The 14,851-nt window shown below is 37.4% G+C and overlaps 1 protein-coding gene across 1 annotated transcript in view; it reads right to left on the bottom strand.

The window, feature by feature from the left end:
- NEIL3 (nei like DNA glycosylase 3) overlaps positions 1-14,851 on the bottom strand; it is a 78,645-nt gene that overhangs the window by 48,204 nt on the left and 15,590 nt on the right. Inside the window, exon 2 of the mRNA XM_058306067.2 lies at positions 11,978-12,105. Within this exon, the coding sequence (XP_058162050.1) occupies positions 11,978-12,105 (128 nt within the window). The remainder of the gene's footprint in view (positions 1-11,977; positions 12,106-14,851) is intronic.

Genomic DNA, 14,851 nt, shown 5'->3' on the forward strand with positions numbered 1-14,851 from the left:
GGTGCAATAAATGAAATTAAAAAAACATTGGAATCATATAAGAGCAGATTTGAGGAGGCAGAAGAAAGGATTGGTGAGCATGAAGAAATGGTTTCTGAAAGTGAACATACAAAAGAATGGAAAAAATTGAACGAGCTCTCAGGGAACTAAATGACAGCAAAAGGCATGCAACATACGTGTCATGGGTGTCCTAGAAGAAGAGAAGGGAAAAGGGACAGAAGGAATATTTAAAGAAATAATGGTAGAAAATTTCCCAACCCTACTGAAGGACATAGATATCCATGTCCCAAAAGCACAACGTATTTCCATATGAAAAAATCCAAATAGACCAACTCCAAGACACATACTCATCAGAATGTCAAAGGTCAAAGACAAAGAGAGAATTCTAAGAGCAGCAAGAGAAAAGCAATGCATAACATATAAGGGATATCCAATAAGATTAAGTGTGGATTTCTTACCAGAAACCATGAAGGCAAGAAGACAGAGGTCTGATATTATTTAAGATACTACGAGAGAAAAATTTCTAGCCACGAATCTTATATCCAGCAAGAATGTCTTTCAAAAATGAGGGTGAAAGTAGAATATTCACAGATAAACAGAAACTGAGAGAATTTCTAGGCAAGAGACCAGATTTTCAGGAAATACTAAAGGGTGTGCCAGAAAAGAAAAGACAGGAGAGAGGGGCCTGGAAGAGAGTCTAGACATGAAGATTATATCAATAAAAGTAACTAAAAGTGTCAAAAGAGTGGTGAAAATAAAATATAACAAATAAATCTCAAATAGTCAGGAATAAACTTAACCAATGATGTAAAGTACTTGTACTCAGAAAACTGCAACTCAATGTTAAAACAAATCAAAAAAGCCCTAAATAACTGGAAGAACATTTCATGCTTATGGGTTGGAAGACTAAATATCATCAAGATGTCAGTTCTACTCAAATTGATATACAGATTTAATGCAATCCCGATAAAAATTCCACCAGCATTAAAGAAAAAATTGAAAACACTATCATTAAATTTTTTTGGAAGGGTAAAGAGTCCTGATTAACCAGAAACATCAAAAAAAAAAAAAAAGGAAAAGCAAACCATCATTTCCAGACTTTAAGTCATAATACGTACCTATAGTGGTAAAAACAGCATGGTACTGTCCTAAAGACAGACACAATAGACCAATGGAACCAAATTTATGGTTCAGAAACAGACCCTCACAGGGATGGTCAGGTGATTTCTGACTAGCCTGTCAAAGTCATACAGCTCGTGCATAGCAATCCATTCAACAAAAGATGCTGAAAGAATTGTACATCCATAGCTAAAAGAAGGAAAAGAGGACCCCGATCTCACACTTTATCGAAACATTAACTCAAAATGGATCAAAAAACTAAAAATAAAAGCAAGAACCATAAAACTTCTAGAAGAAATTGTAGGAAAATATCTTCAAGACCTGGTGGTAGGTGGTGGATTCTCAAAGGAGATCAGAGAAGGCCTGAGCGGACTACTGATGTTTAATGTATGTAGAAGTTTTAATTAGCTTTACTGTAAAAGTGTGGAAATGTATAGAGTGGATGGTAACAGACAGTGAGTAAAAGGTAGTTTATAAATGGGGATATGACTGAAAATGGCAGTCTAGTTATGTAAATGCCAATTGACAGATTGCTAGAGAATAATCTAGGAACTGGATAGCACAGTAAACCAAGAGGTGGGTGAGAATTGTGGTTGATGGTACAGATTCAAGAATGTCCTTTGTTAGCTAAAGCAAATGTATATCACTACTGCAGGGTACTGGGAATGTGGAGAAGCATGGGAAAAATACAGTTGGAGTGACCTATGACTGTGGTTAGTAGTAATAATATCATATTCTTGCATCTATGCAAAAGATGTACTGTGTTGATACTGAGGCAGTATGAAAAATGTGAGCCAAATATACACTTTGGACACGGTAACAATCAGATGATATTATTTTATCTGTAGCAAATGACACACCACATTGTGGTGTGTTGATGAGGGGTGTTGTTTGGGAATTCTGCACATGTGCATGATTGTTTTATAAGTTTACAACTTCTGTCATAAAAAGTATATTTAAAAAATAATAATAGGGTGGCTTGGTGGAAAAACACACCGAATGTAAGATAAGGACTATGATTAGTAGTAAGATTTTGACAATATTCTTTCATAATTTGTAGCAAATGTCTCATGACAATGCAAAGTGTTGGTGGAGGGTTGATGTGTGGGACCCCTGTATGATGTTATGCATGTTTGTTTTATTAGTTCACAACTTTTACTATACACTTGTTTATGTATGTTCATATAAAAATGATATAAAGATAATAGGATTGTTTAGGGGGAAAATACTTTGTTTAGTAGTAATATTTTTACAATGCTCTTTAATTATTAGTTGAAAAGGTTTAAAAACAATGCAAGTTATTGGTGGTAGGGTGAGATGTTATATGTTTGATGTTATGTATGTTTGTTTGTAAGTTCACAACTATTATGGACTTATTGTTTATGTATGAGTGATATATTTCAATAAATTAAAAAAAATACTACAAAGCAACAGTGACCAATACTGTGTGGTATTAGCAAAAGGATAGATATACTGACCAATGGAACTGAATTAAGAGATCTGATATAGATCCTCGCATACAGGGTCAACTAATATTCCACAAGGCCACCAAGGCCACCAAGTACACTCAAACAAGGGAGAAAGGGTCTTCAACAAATGGTATTTGGAGAACTGGATACTTTATCCAAAAGAATGAGAGAGGACCACCATCTCATGCCCTATGCAAAAATTAACTCAAGATGGATGAAAGACCTAAATATAAGAGCCAAGACCATAAAGCACCTAGAAGATAATGTAGGAGAGCTTTTATGACAGGGGTTCTTAAGAAGGGGATCATGAGTTGAATGGAAATTCAGCAAAACATTATTCTTGTGGGGACATGTTGGTGCAGGTGTAATATATTTATTAAATAATACAAAGCATAGGGTGGGCTTAGTAAGGGGTCGGTGGTTCTCATCTGAGTGGCAAAGGGGTCTGTGGAACAGAAAAATTTAAGAACCCCTGATCTACGAGATCTTGTAGCAGGAAATGGTTGAAAGAAATCAAAAAGAAAATAGATAAATGGGACCTCCTCAAAATATAAAACTTTTGCTCTTCAAAGGAGTTTGTCAAGAAAGTGAAAAGGTAGCCTACTCAATGGGAGAAAATATTTGGTAACCATTTATCCAGCATATATAAAGAAATGCTACATCTCGAAAATAAAAAGACAATCTCTTTAAAAAATAGGCAAGAGATTTGAATCGACACTTCTCCAGATAAGATACACAAATGGCTAAAAAGCACATGAAAAGATACTCAACATTACTAGCTACCAGGGAAATGCAAAACTACAATTCAAATCAAAACTACAACGCAATATCATCTTATACCCATTAGACTGGTAGCTATTAAGGAAAAAAATAACAGGACTACAAGTGTTAGAGAGGATGTGGAGGAAAAGGAACACTCAACCACTGCTGGTGGAAATGTAGAATGGTGCAGCCATTACGGAGGATGGTTTGGCGGTTTCTCAGGAAGCTATAGAAATGCCATATGATCCAGCAATCCCACTGCTGGGTATATACCCAGAATTTAAAGCAGAGACACAAACAGATATATGCACAGTAGTGTTCATAGCAACATTATTCACTATTGCCAAAAGGTGAAAGCAACCCACATGTCCATCAACAGATGACTGGATAAGCAAATTGTATATATGGAATATTATTCAGCTGTAAGAAGGAATGCAGTATTAACACATGGGACAACATGTGAAGACCTTACGTTGAAGAACTTACATTGAGTGAAAGGGAGTAGAGGGTGGTGAGCTGATGCTCAATATGGGCAAAATCTATGATTAGCAGGAAGGAGGTGATTGGGACATGGATGGGGTACAGTGACTGGAATGCAGAAGGGCCACAACTATAGCAGGGGAGGATCACTGGTATGGGGTGTCAGCAAATGGGGCGATGTGTGGGGAGGAATGCACCTGGGGCATGCCTCTGTAGCACATGAATATGTTCAAGTGGTCATGCGGCATTTTACTGGTGGGTGGAGACCCACAAAATAGCCAAAAGAATATTGAATTCCCATCCTGGGAGATCCTGCTACGTTCTCTAATGGAGCAGCAGAATCTCCCGAGTACATGGGCAGTGCCTAGCAAAGAAGAGACCATTGCACCACAAGCTTCATACTGATGCTTGTACTTATAAACCCTTATTTGTGAAATTAAAACATAGCCTAGTATTATATATTACTTACCTCCTCAAAGCCTCCTTATTGCTCAAATGTGGCCTCTCTCTCAGTCAAACTCAACATATAAACACACTGCCTTCTCCCTGGGCATGGGACATGACTCCGGGGGATTATTACCAAGCACTTACTAGTGATGCATCTGGAAAAAGACCTTGATCAAAAGGAGGAAATACTAAATACAAATGAGTTTTTATGGCTAAGAGATTTCAAAGTGAGGTGGGAGGTCATTCCAGCGGCTATGCTTATGCATGACTCAGTGGGATCTCATTGACTGCCAAAGAAAATATTGCCTCCAATAGCAAGTCTCCTGAGGGTTCTGGAGACACCCAGACACTATAGGCAAGGCAAACGGCTCAGGAGTTTGGCGCCCTGCCAGTGAGCGAGCCCTATTTGGGAATTTATGCTCCCCAGTGTGACAGAGTTGGTTGGACTCAGCTGTGGTTTCCCTACATGTCCCTTCTGCCCCTTCTATGTGAACCTATAGTTAGTATTATACTTGATAGGTATAGGTTCAAGAGACTTAAATCTTTGGGCTGTTGATGTGCCAGCAGAGTTGCAACACCTATTCTCCAGTTCACTGAAATCACCCAGGACAACTAACAAAGAGATGATGATGGACAACAGCCATCCCAAAGAACAGAAAGAGTTTGCACTGCAAGCAAGGTAGTCCCATCCATCTGCCCCATGGGATCTAAGCCCCCTTTCAACTAGAGGCAAAGTGGGCATCACTATCCCCAGATCCTCAGGATTGAGGAGGGAATGATGGACTAGAGTAGACTTACTGGTATTCTATATAGACTTATTGTGATTCTAGCAATGGAAGAACTTTTATCATTGATGTGGAGGGAGTGGCCACTGGAGGTTCTGAAAGGAAGGAGACGGAAATACAGGGCTAATATGGGGGCATTTTCAGGACATTGGAATTGTCCTGAAAATGCAATGACAGATACAGGTCATTATATATTTTGTCATAACTTACAAAATTGTGCAGAGGAGAGTGTAAACTACAATGTAAACTATAATCCACACTTAGGGGTAATCCTCCAAAATGTGTTCATCAATTGTAACAACTGTTAATGTAGGAAAATGTGGGAGGGTAAGGAGCAGGACATATGAGAATCTCCTATATTTTTAATGTAACATATATGTAATCTAAGTATCTTTTAAAAAAAATTAAAGTATATTTTTAAAAAATCAATCAGTGGCAGCAGATGTGGATCAAGCAGTTGAACGCACATCACCCACATGGGAGGTCCCAGGTTCTGTTCCTGGTGCCTCTGAAAGAAAATAAACAAACAATGAGGGAAGCAGACTTGGCCCAGTGGATAGGGTGTCTGTCTACCACATGGGAGGCCCACGGTTCAAACCCCGGGCCTCCTTGACCCGTGTGCAGCTGGCCCATGTGCAGTGCTGATGCACGCAAGGAGTGCCCTGCCACGCAGGGGTGTCCCCCATGTAGGGGAGCCCCACGCACAAGGAGTGCGCCCTGTAAGGAGAGCCACCTGGTGCAAAAGAAAGTGCAGCCTGCCCAGGAATGGTGCCAATCACACGGAGAGCTGACACAACAAGATGATACAACAAAAAGAAATGCAGATTTCCATGCCGCTGACAACAACAGAAGCGGACAAAGAAGATGCAGCAAATAGACACAGAAAACAGACAACCGGGGTGGGGGGGAAAAGGGAGAGAAATAAATAAAAAATAAATCTTTAAAAAAACAAACAAACAGCAGATAATGAGCAGACAGACAAGGGAGTCAACTCAGGGGAGCCAATAAAAAAAAATCAGTCAGTGTAATTCACCACATTAACAGATTAAATAAGTAAAGCTATATGATCATCTCAGTTGACAGAGAAAAAGCATTTGGCAAAATTCAACATTCATTCATGGTAAAAATGCTCAACACTCTAGAATTAAAGAGAACCTATAAAAATAAAACACAGACACAAACAGATATCATAGAGAACAAGGCAAAGCTATGTGCTCTCATCACTTCTACTCAACATTATACTTGGATTCCTACCCAGCACAATAAGGCAAGAAAGAGAATAGCTCACGCGATTCTGGAAATAAAGAACAAAGTTTGAAGACTCACACTACCTGATTTCAACTTACTCTAAATTATGGGTTCTTAACAAGGGGTTTATGAGTTTGAATTGGAATTCAAAAAGCATTATTTGTGTGGGAACGTGTTGGTGCAGGCGTGATTTATTTACTAAATAATACACAGTGTAGCATGGACTTAGTAAGGGGACCGTGGTTTTCACCTGACTGGCAAAGGGGTCCATGGAGCAAAAAAGGTTAAGAACCCTTGCTCTAAAGCTACTTTAATCAAGACAGAGTGATACCGGTGAAAGGAAAGTCACATATGGCAATAAAAGATCCCCCCACACACAGTCAGCCAATTTTCAAAGGTGTCACAAAAATTCAATGGTGAATTGGTAATCTCTTCAACAAATGATGCTAGAACACTTGAACACCCCTAGGCAAAACAAAAAAACAAGAGTAGAGTACCTCAACTCTTACCTGGCACCATATACAAAAATGAACTCAAAATGGATAATAGCTTCCAGAAGAAAACAAAGGAGATAATCTTGGTAATCTTGCATTAAGCAAAGCTGTCTTAAATTGGGCACAAAAAGCATGAAACAAAAGGAAAGTTTGATAAACAGGTCTTCTTATCAATTAAAGGTTTTTGGTTTTCAAAAGACATGGCTAAGAAAATGAAGAGACAAACCACAGACTGGGAGAAAATAAGTGTAAAACATACATCTGATAAGGGGCTTATATTCAGAATATATATAGAATACTTACAACTCAATAATTTGAAAAGTGTAATCCCATAAAAAATGAAAAAAAAAAGATTCGAACAGATACTTGACGCCAAAAGATACACATATGGCAAATAACCACAAAGCATCATCAGTCATTACTCAAATGAAAATTAAAATCTCAATGACACTACATAACTATTAGAATAGCTAAAGTGCTGACAAAGATCGGTATAATTGGAATTCTCATATATTTCTGATGGGTATGCAAAATGACATATTCGCAAATGTATGTCACATGTAAATCTGCATAAGCAATTGTATTCGTAATAATTAAAAATTTGAAACAACCCAAATGTCCGTCATCTGATGACTGGATCAACAAATTGTGATAAATCCATACAATGGAAGACTACGTAGTGATAGAAAAGAATGCACTGCAGATATTTTAAACAACACGAATAAATCTCAAAGGCATTATACAAAGTGGAAAAGGGCAGACAGAAAAGACTCCAAACTGTATAATTCCATATAAGCAAAATTCTAGAAATGGAAAAATTACAGTGACAGAATCATTTCAGTGGTTCCAGGGACTGGGTATGGAGGGAGGTATATGCCAAAGGACACAGGAAGGTTTGGGGGAAATATTCTGTATATTGATTGTGGTGGTGGCTACTCAGAATTCAGAGAAGTATACTCTTAAAAAGATGAATTCTCCAATAAGTAAATTAAACTTCAATAAATGTGACTTAAGAAAAGCTGGGGAGGAGGTGGGGTTTGGAGATGGAGAATGTTTGGTAAAATATTGAACTGCAGTAGAATTTTATGCCTTGAGAAAACTATGCTAGATGAGTCTGCATAAAGTTCCGAAAGTATTATAGAGCTATGAATGGATTTTATCTTTACGTTGCCAGGGTTTTATAACCTTGCACAGAGATCTAGATAAACATGAAATAATCAGAGCCAAGAAGAACCATGCAAATCAGTCACTCTTCATCATGCCAACAGTGGCAGATGCCTTTGCTTTCAGTTTATGACTGAGGCCCACACTCCTTCAAAACGGATACAAAGAAGCAACAGCACCCCAAATCCAGCAAACCCATATCTAAGAAAACACCAAAATGATAAAAGATATATGTTCAAGGATGTGTAAGTACAGAATATCTATTATAGTGAAAAGTGTGGAATCAGTAGATGACTGGTTAAAAAATGGTGATCTATCCATGTAGTGGGACAGTTTACACACATAAAAAATAACAATGCGCATGTGTATTTTGACATTGACCTATGCAATACGCAAAGTGTTAAAAAATCAAATATAAAGTTCTCACCTACATAAAATTAAAACACAACGATACACAAATATAAGTAAATTATATATGAATACGTGGTATATAATTTATATTTTATATATAATATTTATAAAAATGTTGAGTGGCTAGGTTTTGGTGGTAGTAATTATGGGTGGTCTCTACTTTTTCCTTTATATTTTTCAGAAAAGTCAATGTTTCATAGTGGACTTATAAAATACTTTAAATAAGAGAAAAACTGGAGTAAGATTATATATATTATAAAAAGAAAGAAAAGGAAAGCAGCAGAACTAGTGTTCCTGCAGGGGATAGGTGCAGAAGGGAAGGTAAATAAATGGTAAAGATTTCCATATATTCTCCGGTTATACATGAAAGCATCGTGGTAATTAAAATTCAAAATAAGTTAAATTTCAAAACTACAAATATTTAATTTTCTATGTGTAGACTGCTTTTATGGTCAGTGTTCTTAGCAAGTGACAGAGACCCAAATCAAACAAGGCTTGGGCATTAAGGCTATTTAGCAGCTAAAAAAATCTGAGGAAGGGGTGAACAATCAAAGTGTAGGAAAGGCTGGAATGTTGTGGGAACCCACTGCTTTATGTCGGCTGGTTTTATTTTTTATCACCTTGGCGCTCTTTCTTGACAGGCCATGAAACATGGCCACCTACAACTCAAGACCACAGCTTCATCACATTACAATGCGCCTGACCTTCCTCAGCTCCAAATGAGAGTTTCCCACAAGAACTCAGACTGGCCCAATCAACTGAGTATGAGAGAGAAGGTTACGTAAAATTATGTTAACTCCAACTTGAACTTTGTGGTGGTTGTGGCCAGATGAATAATTTCCCCAAGGAATGCTGTCCCCAAAGAAAAGAGGGCATATTGAGTGAACTGTAGGTATTTACTACCCTAAAATAGATCACTTAATTTAGAACTTCAATTTCTTCTATCATATTCTGTGAAAGATTACAAAAACTAAGTCTACACTATAAACCTTTTTATAAGCAGCTTAGGTTGGATTGCATAAACACATTTTAGCAAACTAAAACAGAATTGTTACATTATTTCTTGCACATCTGTTTAGAGGTTCATACCATTTAAGCTCTAACAAATTACAAAACTGGTTATGTAGAAAGCATCTCTAATATGGCAAAGCCTCCAAAATATTTCAGATATAGTTTCTGGTCTATGAGTATGTATAATAATTGCAAACAAAGTCCGCTAAATCACATTTTGGAAATAGCAAAGAGTATGGAAAGAGATATTCATTAAAAATACGTATCTTTTAAATGTTAGTTCAAGATGCAACAACTGTGTCCAATTTGGTTGAAAATGACAGCGTGTAGGGGGGTGGGTCAGGGTGAACAGACATATGGATTTATGTTCACAACAGGATTGGCAATATATACATCCAAAGTTATCAGAAATTATATGTGGTGGTAGGATTGTACACGTGCCACTTTATTCTTGTTTGTTCCTTATTTCTCTTTTCCCTAATGAGTATGTGTTACATTGATTACAAAAAAATTAAAAATGATGTTTGTTGTTTTAGATGAAGAGCTTCTGTGAAGTATTTAGAAGCAGTGTAAGTATTAATCACACGTAACCACAAAAGCTGTGCTCCTAAAATAAATGTATATCAAATCAATAGTATACTTTGGCACTATTATGAGCCCCTGAGCAGTCTACGTCCTTTATAGAGTTAATCATTCTTTAAATTGTATCTTTCTCAAGTTTGGATTTTTACGTGGCAGATTTCTTTGATTCTACCAGGCCTATGTCTGCATTCTACTATCATTTATCAAATAAATCCTAGGAGTTAGGCTAAGTTATGTACATAGGCATTATGACTGAAATGCTGTGGACAATTTTTGCCATAAAAAACCTTCAAGCTATCATTAAGCGTGTTTCCTGGTCTTTGCTCTCTAAATTACAGACCAGCTGGGTAGGTAGAAAATGGAAATCAAAAATGAAGATTCTACATTTCTACCTTATGCTCACAGACCTGCTGCCTCATCCTAAGATCACATGTCTTTGACAGTCATCCATTCCCCTAAGAAGCATAGACTGGGGATGTATTTTTTGAACTTATATTAAATTGTTAGAGGGGATACAGTTGCTTTTAGGATGTGTAGTTCAGATTCAAACAGCTGACCTGCCACTGACCTTGACTTGCTACATCCAACAGTCCTTAAGGCTGGAAGAAATTGAACAGAAGCAAGCCACTGCACTTTCCCCCACCCATATACTGAGATACGTGCTCTCCAGGGATAGTATTCATTCACTTAATTTGAGAAAACGATTGCCCTTGTTTTCAACGTCACGGAACACTTACTTACAGCCCTGTGCTGAGAAGTGATTCCCCCTTATCAGTCTGGTTGAGAACATTTGGTAAAATTCATTCTCCTATGGGAATAAATTTGCACCTAACCCCAGAGAATCAATAACATGTCAGTGTTTCCAGCTATCCTGCAAGAATTCCACTGTATACTTCTCTGTTTGTGGCTAAGAGTTTTCAATCACATCAATCTCCGATAGCAATAATGTAACCTGCAATATATCATTACTGCATGTACAAGTAGGCGTGTGCTGATGCTATCGATTCCCGACGAAGAAAAAACCATGAAGTGACAATGTTGGCCAAGGACAGCGGCTGCTAACACCGAGCAAGGAAGACCTCCAAAGGAAAAGCGATTACATAAACCTTGAAGTATTCCAAATACGGAGTGGATGGGATGCAGTAACAATCTATCGTCATATTATCTTTTGGTGACCATTACTCACTTTCAGTTAGAAGCACAGGGTCCAGTATAGGACTTTTCTTTGAAGTATTATCTGAAAGAACCATTACAAAAATTCAAAGAAGCAGTACCAATCTTTACAGTTTGCAATAGGTTAAACTTGAAAAGGCAGGCTGAGATTTGATAGTCATATTAACTCATATACATTTTCGTCTTCTTGCAAAGATTATATTGGTGAGAATACTCCAGAAATTATATAAATTTTAACATCCTTTTTATCAAGTCCACCAAGGTAGTAGATTGCTTGTTCTTCTTTGCCAGAAATATTAGCCATGAATTCCCATAAGATCATGCATAACAAGGGAGACCCAGTTATTTCTTTGGAAATTTCCTGAATTCTATACATAATATGTTTTCAAATTTCATCCAGTCTTCAGAAAAAGAAATGAGACAAAAGTACAAAAATTTAGTGTACATTTAAACCAAACTAGGAGCTGTCACAGATATAAAGTAACTGATGTCACTGAATGCAATAAACAATTGGTAGAAACAACAGGGGAGAACAGCAGTGCAGGGAGTTCAGGGAACAGCAGAGATCCGTTGCTCTAATACATCTCGGGAAGCCCTGCTAGCCTATCAATTTTTTTTTTTTTAAAGAAATAAACTGACTAGCCCTCCAAGTAACAATGACATCACAATTTCTACTTCTGCTTTTTGCTTTCCCTGATAGAATCTCAATTGCTTATATTAGAGCACTCTTAAAAATAGAGTACTTTCCACACGATTAAATGTGACACCCAGCAAATTGCAAGAAAAGCTTTAAACATAGAAAGATAAGATGTATTGTACAGGTTTATCTTACCGTAAAGCTTTTGGCCCAAAGTACATAAAGAGCTCCTTCCCCAAAGTTTCCACGCCACTGTAAACATATCCATTAAACAGTCTCAAGAAATTCCGGCTGGAATCTTTATTATTATTCAGAGTGGCAGCCTAGTAGAAAATGCATACACACATGTAAACACACACAAACACAAAACATAATTATAATTTAATTCTTAAATGTATTTTTAATACTTCATGCCAGGTGCATCCCAATGAGAAGAATAATATCCAACAAGTCAAGTAATGTAATCCGCTGTTTACATACACTTTGGCAAATTATTATGCAGTCATTTAAAAAGAGAGGGGCCAAAAAAATTAAGCAAAAATGTAACTGACAATTGATATGAATTTCTTGCAGGACCATATGTCACTGTGCAGATGAAAAGAAAGCACAGGTAAACTATGTGAATGTTTTAAAACTAAAAAACTAGAATATGAGTCTTCCCATTTCCAGAGGTGTAGCAAGTTCCCTGAAAGAACATTCAGATAAAGGCAGCTAAAATGATGGATAAAAGATAAAATGCATGATACTTTCACTTGCATTGATGAACTCATAAGCAAGTAAGGAATAACAATAAGAGGTCAAAAGCCCAGTGAAAGTGAGAAAGAACCTCAAGCAGATCCCTGAAGCCAGTGTTCACCACGAAAGCATTCACTGAACCCAGGTAATGAGAGCTGCAATTTTCATAGGCTTGTGGGGGCATAGATGACCACGATAAGGCGTGGGGTCCACTTGTAGGGAAATCTAACAGAACACCTTCCTCCTCTCCTCCTCCCTGATGACAACATTAATAAAGGAAAAATAAACCCACAACCCCTTACCCCCATGATGCGAAACTAAACAATGTATGGTTAGGATTAAAATATATGTAGTGAAAATTATAAAGAAAATCAAGGAAAGTGTAAACATAAAATATAGGTTTTCCTGTAGGGGAAAAGAAAGAAATGGAATTGGGGTAAATATTGGCAATGCTCTTTCTTAAACTGGGCTGTATATATACAAGCGTTTCTTGTATCATTATTTGTTAGCCTTTAGATATGTTTATAAAAATTTAATTTATACTTGAAATTCAACAAATAATTTAAAGCTATCATATATACAGAACTCTAATATAAAAGTGCAATAAATACAAAATTATTTTTACACATAGTTAAGAATTAACTCTTGATCTAAAGTAATATCCTCCCATATCGTTAACATCTTCAGAAGATCCTGGATGAAATCTTGGCAGGTGGGGGAGGGTTAAAGGAGTTAATTATAGAACAGCTTTCTGTGGAGAGCCCAGAAGCAAATCATAACTTTTCTACTGCTTAAGTTAGAATGATACAGGTCAGTGATTCTTCTTCTTTTTTTTTTTAGGAGATACTGCAGACTGAACCCAGGATCTCATGCATGGGAAGCAGGCGTTCAACTACTTGAGCTACATCCACTTCCTGATCAGTGATTCTCAATTATTTGGTTTACAGACATCTGTCATCCTAAATGTTTAAGATGACGTGTCTACTCTATTCTTTATTTTATCAAACTGGCTCTAGTTTAAAAGAAAAAGGAAAAAAATATTACTTAGTTCAAAAGGATAACAGAGATTTTTAAAAAAAAGGGTTGAGAACAGGAACTATTCACCCACTAAAACCATTCAAGTTTGTAATGGTGGCAGCCAATTATCCAACTAACCTTAAGTTCAGGGAACTCACTTTACATCCCTTCCTTGCATAATAACTACTGGTAAATCAATCACAGGCTTAGAGTGACCAATGAATAGTGGAGGATCACTGGTATGGGATGTCAGTGATGGGGGATGTGTGGAGAGGGGTGTACCTGGAGCATGCCTTTATGGAGTATGAATGTGTTCATGTGGTCATGGGGTGTGATATCCACACAGTAACCAATGGCATATTTAATTCTCATCCTGGGGAGCACTGTTACATTTTCTAACAGAGTGGCAAGAATCTCTAGAGTACACAGACAGTGCCTAGTGAAGGAGGACAGACCAATATGACAGGACTTTCATATTGATGCTTATACTTATGAACATTGTTCTTGTGAAATTGAAACTTAGACTAGTATAATATAGAAAGAGTTACCTCCTGAAAGCCTCCTTGCTGCTCAAATATGGCCTCTTTCCAAGCCAACTCAGCATATAAACACACTATCTTCCCTTCAATGAGGGACATGACTCCCAGGGATGAGCCTCCCTGGCACCAAGGGATTATTATCAAGCGCCAATTGGCAATGCCTTCGGAAAAAGGCTTGACCATAGGAAGAAATATTAAATGCAAATGAACTTTTATGGCTAAGAGACTTCATAGTGAATCAGGAGGTCATTCCAGAGGTTATGCTTATATGTCTCAGGAGGATCTCACTGACTGCCACAGTGAACAGTGCCTTAAGCAGGGGTTCTCCTGAAGGCTCTAGAGACATCTAGGAGTGATAGGAAGGGCAGACAACCCCAGGAAATCAGCATCCTGTTGGTGGGCCTTACCTTGGTATATATGTATATCTATCTCCCCAATGTTATCAGAGTTGGAATCATTTATAATTTTCCTACACATGGTTCGTCTGCCCCTTTGATTTGAAAGTATAATTAGCACTATAGCCATTAAATACATATCCCAGAGACTTAAATATTCCAACTATTCTTATGCTGATTGAGCCCTGAATCTCAGCAGAGTTGCAGACAATACCTTCTCTCCAGTTCATCAGATTCACCCAGGACAACTAACAAAAGGATGATGATGAACATTGCCCATCCCAAAAAACAGAGAGCATCTACAACTTTAAGTAAGACAGTTCCATCCATCTGTTCCATGGGATGTAAGCCCCCTCTCAACTGGAAGCAGAGTGGGCATCACT

This window comes from Dasypus novemcinctus, chromosome 1 (assembly GCF_030445035.2).
Source record: "Dasypus novemcinctus isolate mDasNov1 chromosome 1, mDasNov1.1.hap2, whole genome shotgun sequence".
NCBI classification, from domain to species: Eukaryota; Metazoa; Chordata; class Mammalia; order Cingulata; family Dasypodidae; genus Dasypus; species Dasypus novemcinctus.